The 11,422-nt window shown below is 34.0% G+C and overlaps 1 protein-coding gene across 1 annotated transcript; it reads right to left on the bottom strand.

The window, feature by feature from the left end:
* Positions 1–3,791: 3,791 nt before the first annotated feature.
* Positions 3,792–11,273, bottom strand: LOC104121615 (mitochondrial Rho GTPase 1-like). Its single transcript, XM_009633650.4, has 14 exons — positions 10,767–11,273; positions 10,535–10,667; positions 9,826–9,975; positions 9,568–9,744; positions 9,197–9,448; positions 8,717–8,785; positions 7,735–7,790; positions 6,997–7,078; positions 6,305–6,516; positions 6,031–6,100; positions 5,627–5,739; positions 4,703–4,853; positions 4,363–4,549; positions 3,792–4,202 (listed from the first exon to the last, which is right to left on the bottom strand). Exons 1-14 carry the CDS (start codon positions 10,970–10,972, stop codon positions 4,129–4,131), a joined length of 1,932 nt encoding a protein of 643 aa, XP_009631945.1. The 5' UTR covers positions 10,973–11,273; the 3' UTR covers positions 3,792–4,128.
* Positions 11,274–11,422: the final 149 nt, after the last annotated feature.

The raw sequence follows: 11,422 nt of genomic DNA, 5'->3' as shown, positions 1-11,422 counted from the left end.
CACGAAATTAATTGAATTCCCTTATGATAATTCCACCAACAAAACCGCATTCCTATAATCCTAGTCTTTTTTAGAGTGAGTAATCTACATCCAATATTCGATCAACATTGAACAATACCAAATAAGTTGCAAGTTCTTTTTAAGCTAATCCACCTTTCTATCTTTTTGGGGAAAGGAAAGTTCTTCAGTGAAGTACTCCATAAGAATAGCTACAGAGGACAAGACACTGCCTTCCAGTAGCAAAACCCAATTACTTCGAGCTCTCATGCCGCCTAACAAACTGTTTATGAGTGTAAGCAAAAGTTTGAAAGCGTAAGAATATCTGATTAATATTTCAGACGTAATTAATTAAGTAGGAATTGAAAAATATTTGGTTCAAGTTGAGAAAAAGAAAGGTTGGAGTCGACAAAAGAGTAGATGACATTTAATTCAAATCTGAGAGAACTTCGGACTTTTACAGCATTACTACTTGTGCGGCGGAGCCACAAGACTCAGGGAGTGTCAACCGCCGTCCCTTCCTCGGAAAATTACATTTGCAGCTAATTTTTTTGTTTTTAATATGTATGATATACTACTTCTTACTGTCCATAATAATTGACCATTTTATTTTTGGTACACTCATTAAGGAAATACGAACTCCTAGAAAAAAAAAGATGTATTCACTACATTAACCTTAATTAATTGTTACCTTGACACATTGGAATATGTAAATAAGGAAAAAATTTGAAAAAATAAAATTAGTTCCTTCTTGATTATGTAAATGAATACTTATTTTGGACCAAAATAGAAAGATAAAATGATCACTTATTGTGAACCGGAGGGAGTACATACAACTTTTGGCTCTTAATGAATTTATTTCTTTATATTTTGACTCCTTTACTAAAAAAAATAGTGACTCCACTTAGTCATGTCAGTCTTTACAAGCATTGATGGCAAGACCAGTATATACAAATTAAATACTGAAGTAACACTGAATTATTCTCCATGGTCAGATGGGGTAAATATTAGATTCTGAGGGAATTTATACCTAGGTTTAACTCGACTAGATCAGTCGACTAATGAACAAAATACTGGTAGCAACTACTACCCATACTTTCCATCAAGCCGTACATATACATTAGTCTCGCAGAGAGAACAAAGAGCTACTATTATATTACAACTGGGTAGAAAAACTTGCTCGCATGTAAATTTTACTATATAATATCATAATAATACTTTTAAGTGAGTGTTTATTGCACGTCAAAGAGTATAATTTGTCTAAGAACTTTTCGTATCTACTATACCCTATCTTAATAAATACATAACTTTAAAAATCATATTAATATTATATTAACGAATAGTGTTTGAAAAATAAAATAGTTACAACAAAAAGAGTAAGTTCCTAAAAATGATTATTGTTGATTCTATTTAGCTAACTTAATAAAGAAAGAAACGCTCCTCAATCATCTTGATAAATATATTCAACTATAAACTTATTCCATCTTTATAAGTTATTATAATTTTACAAGTCTTCAAGTTTTTTTTTTTGTTTTAATTTTAGTAATAACACATAAACTTTTAAGTTTATTCTATAAACACAATCATGCATGGGTAGATAACTAACAAAAATCTTTTTCTCGCCCGAGGAAAAAAAATAAATTCTTCTATTTCTTTAATTGATTGAAATACTATAAGAATTGTAAAATAACTCAAAAATATAAATAGCTCACGACTTCATTAAGGCGCAGACATATTTTAGATTCGTATCAATTATTACTGAATTTATGTTCCACGACTGTAAATATTTTGTGGCATTCATATTCCTAGCATTCCAGTAATGAGGCTAATTATATCTCTTTCGTATTCTTCAGGCTTCAGCCATGCACACTATCAGATGTACTAAATTTAGTATATCTTTCTCTAAGAAGTTTAATTGTTCTATTTTTAAATATTTAAGACTCATTGTTTCTATTTCATGTAATTGCTTTCTATTTTTCATAAAATAGCAAATTACATGTCCACCGAAAACAAACATGCTAATGTGTTATATCTTTTTGTATGAAGTTTGATTGCTCTATGCTTAAATATTTAAGGCTCACTGGTTTCTAATTTTATGTAGTTACTTTTTTTATATAATTTTCTCATAAAATAGCAAATTATATGTTCACGAAAAATAAACATTTTAACTTTTAAATTACATACTTGAATTGCTAGCTATGAAGAAAATTACAAGAATTTTTGTTACTACAAAACTGAAGAATGTCTATTATTAAACTTCAAGAATAATCTAAAAGTCAAAAAGTTAAACTCAAAATAAAAGCAAATTTACCTTCGAATACCTTGACTATCAAGAATTTTTGAAAAGGAATATGAAATATTGGCTTCTTTTATAGAAGTGTCCAACTCCTTTTTCTAAATGACTTTGGTTTCAAAATTCTAAACAATATAGGTTGATGAAAGCATTGTCCAACCAGAAAATTAAAAGAGAGTGTTTATGGAGAATAAAAATTGCGTATTAATCAACTTCTTTTTACACACTTTGAAAGGAATATTAAAGAATGCGTTTCCTACTTACTATCTTTTTTTTTGTCCATTTTAACCTATGAAAATTTACCTCTTTAATATGTATATTAAATAATGAGTTTCTACTTAATGTCTAATTCTTTTTCCTTTTTAACATACGAAAATTTCGACCATATTAGTAGGAATATTAAATAATGAGTTTCTTCTTATTGTCTTATTCTTTTTAACTTTTTACCTTGATAAGTTTTACTTTTCCCGCAAGGTATGGGATGGAAGGACCGTTTTTTATGTTATTAATTAAGAAAGAGTTTCCTTTTTATTTTACCGGCAACCTTTTTTTTTTTTTTTTAAAAAAAATACTTTATTTGTATTTACAATTTTATCCAATATAGAATACACTATAGAGGGTAAAAAAGGCTAACGACATTTCGCTAAGAAATTTCGTACTTTTAATATAATATAGATAATGTTACATATTACAGATGTAATATTCACGAATGATATCAAAACACATCGTCAGTAAGATAACATTAAACTCTAAGGGTCCATATTGATACATGTACTGATGTACCACCAACTGCTGCTAAAAAAAATGCTTAATTTGTTGAATACCACCTAACGATTAGATGAAACTTTCATTCAATAAATAGAAATTAAATTTAGGGTAATAAGTATATTTCAAATCATTATTCTAAATTTAGAATTTCCTTTTGTTCCTTTAGTAGACACACCCACACACATCTAAAAACCTTAATTGTAAAAATATAATTAACTTTTTTCACTTATTTATTGTGCATACTTATTTGGAAGGAAATGACCTATTGATTTGTATTTAAATATGTTTACATTCTTGCTCCTACTTTCATCTTCAACATATTTTGAAAACGAAGTAAGAGAATCACTTTATTATGAAAATTTATTTACCTTTTTGAAATGTAAATATAGCGATTTAATTATATATATAGAGAGAGAGACACACACAAATGTGTGTCCTTTTTGCACATACAAATATATATATATATATATATATATATATATATATATATATATATATATAGAGAGAGAGAGAGAGAGAGAGAGAGAGAGAGAGGAGCATTTAAGATTTTAACTCAATGGAAAATTTAGTAAATATTTTAAAGTTTATTAAGTAAATTTGTTTTGCCTTTTTGACTTATTCATAATGAAAAATTTGATTTCGAAAAAAGAAATGAGAAAATAAATTACCCAGATTCCCAGAAAAACTAACCAGATGTTTAACATTTCCTCCAAAACCAATCTGAATAGGCAACTTTTCCCAGAATTATTTTCCGAAAGCCTTTCTAATAATGATATCCAAAGTCCAAATGCCACCTAAATATTACATTACTAATACACTGTAGCTCACAAAAGGTAGATCGTGCTTTCTAAAACAAAGTGTAAAGGAAAAATAGCACCTAGCTGATACTTTCAACAGGAAATGGATAAGACCAGATGGACAAAATTGAAATAACCTTTGGAAGAAGTCTGAGCATACTCTATGTACAAGGACATTAGCTAATTCTCTAGTAGAGATCAAAGGAATAGCGGGGAAACTTTCTTATTAGGTTGAAAATTGACTATTGGTTCTCCAGTAGAACAGGACATTACCTAGCTTGAGGTATTCTTCCGTGCAGCATAAGATCGATATGCTGCCAGTCCAACTACGGCAACAGCAGCCACAACTGCAATTTTTGAGTTAAGAATTAGATGGTATGCAAAAAATTGATTTAAAACTTTTCCCTCTAATATGCCATCCTATCTTCAGTGCCAATTTTCAATATTTCCGTTCCATTTTGTACTTCTCTTTGGAGATATCTTTAGGGGTATTAGAGTCAAAAGTACCTGAAGTAAACATGAGAGAGCGATTAACAAGGTGACGATATCGCTTCTGGCTACGTCCAACTTCAGTTTCAGGAACACTTATATGAGGGTGCTCTGCAGCAGTGACAATTCTATTGAACACACTATTCAGATCTCTCTCCTTTACACTTATGTGAATAGGTGCCTCTATACCAAAACTCTGACATATCTGAACATAAATTGAATTTTTTTTTTTTATCAAAAAGGCATATATGGAAAGCAAAATCAAGAAATCATAAAATCGTTTATGTAATTTAATTTAAAACACAGGGTACATTCAATTTGAGCACAAAATAGAACACAATGAAACAACTATAAATACCTTTGCTGAATCCTTTATTGCCATTGGATATGAATCAAGATCATCCTTTGCAGCAACAAATAGACAAGGCATCATGAAACCACTAATTTCCCCTCGCCTTGCCACAGTCATTAGCAATTCCGATGCTCTTTTTAAAGAATATTCATCCGAGCTAAAGGGAAAAGAAAGTTTCCACACCAAAAAAAAAAAAATTATCATGACAAAGTTGAAGAAGAAAGAACCTCTCACACCCACAGTAAATGAAACCTAGCAGTAAGCATCAACAGCACTTGATTATTGGGAAACCCCCCCCCACAACCACCCCCCACCCCAATAACATAGTAAGAGAAGATATGAGGTTAATATCAGATGGAACCATAACTAGTCTGTAAATGTCATACATATCATGGAGGGGGTTATTCTTTGACCGCAAGGGTGGGGAACAAAATTGTGATTAACCATTAAATAGACCCAACAACATGTAAAAACAAAAGAGCCACGATAATGTACCATCTAATGGCCTATATACCACTATGGATGGATTAATCTAGGATCCAGTATAATATCAATTTTTAACCAACAAATATACAGAGTGATATAACCAAGTTGCATCACAGCAACAGATGCTTCTGCTAGCTGATTTTGTACAACTTTAAAAAAGATGGAGCCTATGAGCAGTCCATACTCCTGATGGTTAAAGATGTGTTTGTGTGTACACGTCAATAGTTGTGATTTCCCAAAATAATGTTAGCATAAGAGAGAGGAGGGCCTGATCAAAAAGAAATGTTAGAATAAGAGAGTTGCCTTTGTAAGTGAAAGAAACACAGGGCTTTTCACCCCCATAAAATTTTAGAACAACCTCTCTATATCCAAGCGTTGGTGTATAACAATGAATTTTACTGTGCAGAAAAGCCTTTAGTCTAATTCAGATTTTGCATTATTCACCTGTCATATACAAACACTGCTACATCACAAGACGCCAAAGATTCCTTATTAGATAGAAGCATCTTAACTTCGTCTTCTGGAATCTCCCCAAGTACAAGAGTTCTCTTAGTTCCCTGCATAAAAATCATGTTTAGTATTATGGGAATGTACTTACATTCAATCTCGAGAGCATTCAACAAGGGAATAAAGTTGTAAATGCAATGACTCTTTTAATTAACAGAGGATGTGTATCCATGCATCAAAGAAAAGCATAAGACTCTTCTAATTAACACTATGCATATTAATAGGGAATCATTTGCGCAGAAGCTAAGATACCATACTTGCAGCACACAGGCAGACAAGTGTTTGAAAGATCAAGTATAACATCCTATCAAGTCAAATGATAATCTTCTGAGAGCACTTACCCCAAGACGGTCAACAACATTAACAGCATAGTGCTCGTCAGTTGTCGCCGCATAATTTTCTGAGAAAGGCCTTTGGTGAACAAAAGTTATGTATCAGAAATTGTCAGACAAAGAATAGTAAAGAAAAATGACAAAGGGAGATATGTATTTGCCTGGCCAATCTTAGGAAAAATGGAGATCCGCTCATAATATTAAAAACTGGATATTTCTAAAAGCCATTAACAAGAACTGCTATCAACAAAAGCAATTCACTAGCTTAAGTTCAAATAGATACCTTCCCAATAATGACTTCAGCAAGGCCGATTTGCCAGATCCTTTAGGACCAAAAACAAAGCACTGGTAAACATTTCGATCTGTCTGTTGTTTCTTTCGATCGACTGATCTTCTCCTGGTAAGACGGAGTGCTGATGCAGCACCACAGTTATACCCGATGTATATCAAGTTGGCCAAACTTTGAGCTGGTTCCAGCAACGTCATAAGAGCCCACTGATATTGTTATCGGCAAGCATTAGCAGTTTGGATCTTTAAAGAAAATGCCTTAACAGAAATTATTTTTGCTCCTATAGAGTATGTCAACTAGAATATGCAACATTATAGGCATTAAATGTGAAATAAACCAGAAATAGCAGACTAGCACAATCCCTTTTATTAATGAAATCCTAGAGCGCAAAATCTATAAGCTAAATATCCTAATGATCCTTCTACTCAATAGAAAAGAATTTAAAAGGGAAGTGAAAACATGATCAGTCAAATTTTGAGTTGCGATCCACCTACTATATTCGAACAAGTTAACTGTGCCATGAATGTAGGGAATTAAAGCAAGGGAAGGCATATTTCCAAATTATCTGATTCTGAAAGAAAATAATATGGAATATGTTGGAAGAAATTTTCAAGAGTTAGGAAACCCTCTTGACAAATGCAACTACCAGGGAGAGGGGGATGAGAAAGAAAACTAGAGGTACGAACCTCAGACAGGAAAGCAGAAAGAGACAAGCCCCCTAATGGAGTTCTTTCCACAGCATCCTTGTAGGGACTTTCACCCCAGGGACTGCAATTATTTCAACCATAAAAAAGCCAGGTTAGCAATCAGCTCAGAGGGAAGGGTTGGGGGGGGGGGGGGGGAGAGAGAGAGAGAGAGAGAGAGAGAAGAGAAGTCGAGAACACTTCTCGTCATAAGATTCAAACAAAGAGCATCAACGATAATGACAAAAATTATTCTACAGAACCTATTAGAAAAGAAAAAAGATAACTGAAATGAGAAGTCGTCTAAACTAATCTGTAAGCATGATTCAACTTGTCCCTAGTAAAGTCAAAAGACTGAAAATTCACATCGTCACAATTAGCTGCACACAAATTACTCAGAGCTACCATATCAAAGGATAACATTAAGGAAAGACCCAACATCCTATATGAGATTCACGATAGATGTGTTACAAGTCTCCTGAAGTCTGTCTCATTCGATCAATCTTAATGTGTCAAGCAGGAGCATATAGGCATAATTGACAGATTCCTCGTGAAAGTCTGAAATAATATGTAAGCAACCCTTTGGCATTTAATGAATGTATAAGTGAAGCAGCTTCAATCAATGAATGGACAAAATTTGAAATAGTATCCTAATAATTCACATTCATTAGCAGGAAGTGCACAACAAAGCCATCCAAATGTAGATACTTCACAATAAAGAGCTCACAGAAACCAATTTACCTTTCTGGTGCAGTTGAAAATAAATCATCAAGCTCAGAATTCCTAAGGACTCCATCCTGCATAAAACAAAAAATTTACAGATTTAGGAACAGCAGACAATAAGTTTAAGATGTCTGGTACTATCAAAAGACTTAAAAGGCTTAGCAAAAAGTATTTGCATTTGCCTCCATGTTGGTATATGATATGAGGATCTACAAAAATATCCAGCATCCTGCTTCATTGCTAGAACCGAAGACCTTTTGAGACAGTACGGGCTGGGAAATTAATTGGTTTTGCGTAGAAACTTCTTCAAACAAGGGCAAGAAGAGAGCTTGGATATACAAAATATATTAGCCTCAGAAAAAACTCAAATTGCTTCGCCATCCTAAAGAAAGAAATTAAGGAAGAGACAATACACTGCAAATTGACACAGCTTAAATATGGAATCAGTATTGCAGTCAAAAACGGATAGAGCTCCTCTTTCATCCAGAGATAAGGACTGTAATGAGAGATAAAGTTCTCAAACTTTTTCCAAATCATGAAGGCTATTTATGGATAAGTTCTTATTTCTGCCAATGAGCTGAGTGTTAATCTTTTAGAAGCTGTGCAATGTGTGTTGACCATCTTCCATTGACTCGTTATTATCTTCATGTTTGTTTTTGGAATCTTAAAAAAAAAGAGGATAATTGGAATTTGGCTCAACTAAATTCCTCAAAGTTCATTTTTCATTTCTAATTGGGTTAAATTTACATTGTGACTACATAATTGCTCCTTTGTCTTAAGAACATTCTTTTTGACTTACTGTATCAAAGATTGTCCTTTATCTTTACAACCATTAAGAGTTCTGGTGAGATCAATTCACTCATAGATTACTCAGAATAAGCCCACCTCTTACCAACAATGAACGCATAACATTATCCCCTTTATTATCAAGTCATATTAAATACATGGAAAAAAAAACAGTCACATATACGACAAAATGCAAAACAGTGCCCGAGTATACTTTATCGGTGTCAAATGTGCTGAAGACCCCTTTCAAGAACTCCACTGCTTCGCTGGTCAACTCCAGACTCTGCAAGAAGACAAAACATTGTTGAGAAGGGAACTGACAGAAAGACAGTGAGGAGCTAAAAACAAATATGAATATACCGCCGGAGTTTTTCTTGTAACAAACAATATTGGTGTCAGACAACTTAAACCTTCGGAAAAACTGAAAAGAAGCAGCATTGGAACGGAGAAAGACAATTCCTATAATCTGATCCTTGATAAGTTTCCACTATCGGAACTGTGATTAAGGGTGCTGATTCACCATGAAAGAAACTCTATGCAAACTAGGTCAACCTATTATTGATATTCCCCATGAATTTTCCTTCTAGCATCTATGCCAAAGTTCTTTCAAACACAGACAGTCAACTATAAGCCTAATAATATCTTGGACTTTCACGAGTGTCATAATAGTCATCTGCTTCATAAATAGAGTCACCTGATCAGGAGCTTTTTTGAAAGGTATTGAAAGGTAATCATCCTTCAGCTTAATTTCATCATTGTACCCAAATTTCCTTAACACGGTCCAAGTTGTCTCGAGTCGACCCTTCTCTATAAAAAGTGCATGAAGAAAAAGAAAGCCTGTCAATGTGAGCCCCATGTCATTTACACCTTGAGGTAGCTTCTCTTGTACTACTCTCTTGACACCCACTATTTCAGCAGGCTGCAGGGGAGCATTGAAGCACTTAATCTGCCAATTTTTATAGAAAAGAGAAAACACAAAATGCTTGAGAATAAGGTTTCTTGAAATAAAAAACCAAAGTAATCAAATGCTTTAACAAATTAGAGGACATCAACGTGAAGAATGACCTGAAATTCATTAAGCTCTTCATCATTGAGAGCATCATCCATGTCATGATCACAAAGGATAAATATCCGTTTCAATGCTCTAACACAACGGGGTTTAAGAGCCTGAGTTTCATGATCAAAAAGTGGAGCTGTTGGATGAAGTACAGCTTTCTGAGCATAATAGAACACTTCAGGTACCTGTAAAGGTTAAAAAGACATCACTCTACTGAAATATAAAACATCTGCAAGGAAAAGTTCCTAGTGACAAGTTGCACCCACCTGAACTAGGTTCGCCGCAGAACATTCTATGCAAGTCTCAATCTCGCGGAACTGTTGCATGATTGGAGCCATCACTTGCTCTAGATTCATATGATGCTCCTCATCTCGCTTATCTAGCTTACAGCCAACAACAATTACCGGCACCTTGATCTAACCATGGTAGAATGCACAGAAGTCACTTTCTCATTTCTCAATACATACAACAGAAGTACATTACCCATCCAAAAGAGTTACAGTGTTATACTTAATCGACTTGCCATAAAAATGATGTATGGAATGGAATAATAATGAAATTGCATTAACATAAAGGAACAAGACTTTCCAGAAAAATACGTTAAAAATACTAAAACTAGCTGGTGACCATAGACATAGGCCTCCATATTTTAAAAAAATAAAGCAATAATCAATCCATTAACAGCAAAAGGCACGTAAAAAGGAATATATGCTCCCTATCGAGATATTTGGCACTTTTCTGGAATTAGTGAATTTGACCAGTATTTTTAGAATGTATTCTTTCACCACTCGATACTCAATATTTTTCTGTAGCTTCTGACTATCTAAATTTTACTTTTGAAAATTGAACTAAAATATTTCGAGTTAACTTCAAGGTTTGACACACTAACCATCGGAAAAAAAGCCCAAACAAATTGGACACAGATGGAGTAAAATAGGTTGATTGGGAGAAAAAAAAATTAAAAACAAAAAGAACCTCTAAGCGACGAAACTCGTAAAGCCAGAAAGTAGTCAAGCGATTGAGAGTAGAAGGCTGATCGCAAGCATAGGTGAGGACAACAGCATCAGCTCGCTTCAATTCTTCAGCAACCTTACCTCTGCTCTCCAAACTACATATCATACCCAAACAATTCATCATAATATGATAACCTTCATGACGTATAACCAACAAATCAAGTATTCAAACTCCAAAAAAGAGCAATAAGAACCTTGAGGAAGTGTCAATGATCGTAACAGGAACATTATCAGGATAGAGATCGGCGGGAAGTCGAGTCGGAGGAAGCACCGGTGGAACTTCCTCCGGAAAAGTTTCAGTGGCGGCAGCGGTAATGAGGCTTGATTTGCCGGTGGCGCGGTCGCCGACGACGACAACGCGGACGTTAGTACGGCCGCCGGAAATTGAACTGCCGAGCATTTGAATCGGAGATGATTGAAACAACGTCGTGCACAATGTGGAGATATATGGTGGAGTTTAACACTAGAAAATGGGAATCGAATCAAAATATATATTTAACTATTTAACTTTTTATTTTTTCTTTGTTTCTCTGGAATCCAAATATATATTTATCCAGTTTTTGAAAGAAATAAGTAAGTAATTTAATGGAGTATTGTATGATTGAGGTGTGCAACTACTATATGGAATAGTGAGAAGGTAACTGTCGACAGTCTAATCCATGGCGGATGGATTTCTTAGGATTTGGATTTGGAAATTACCAGGATTGGACTGCTAGCCCACTATGAAAAAATTGGATCATTCGTTCAGGGTAAGATTGGTTGGCCCAAATAGATAGAGTTTACTGTGTTCTAGGCAGGGCAGGCAGCCCGGTGCACGAATCATTCCGTATTTACGTCCAGGGGAGGGTTT

Source organism: Nicotiana tomentosiformis, chromosome 1 (genome assembly GCF_000390325.3).
Source record: "Nicotiana tomentosiformis chromosome 1, ASM39032v3, whole genome shotgun sequence".
Lineage (NCBI taxonomy): Eukaryota > Viridiplantae > Streptophyta > Magnoliopsida > Solanales > Solanaceae > Nicotiana > Nicotiana tomentosiformis.
This window is presented reverse-complemented; position numbering and strand designations above follow the sequence as displayed.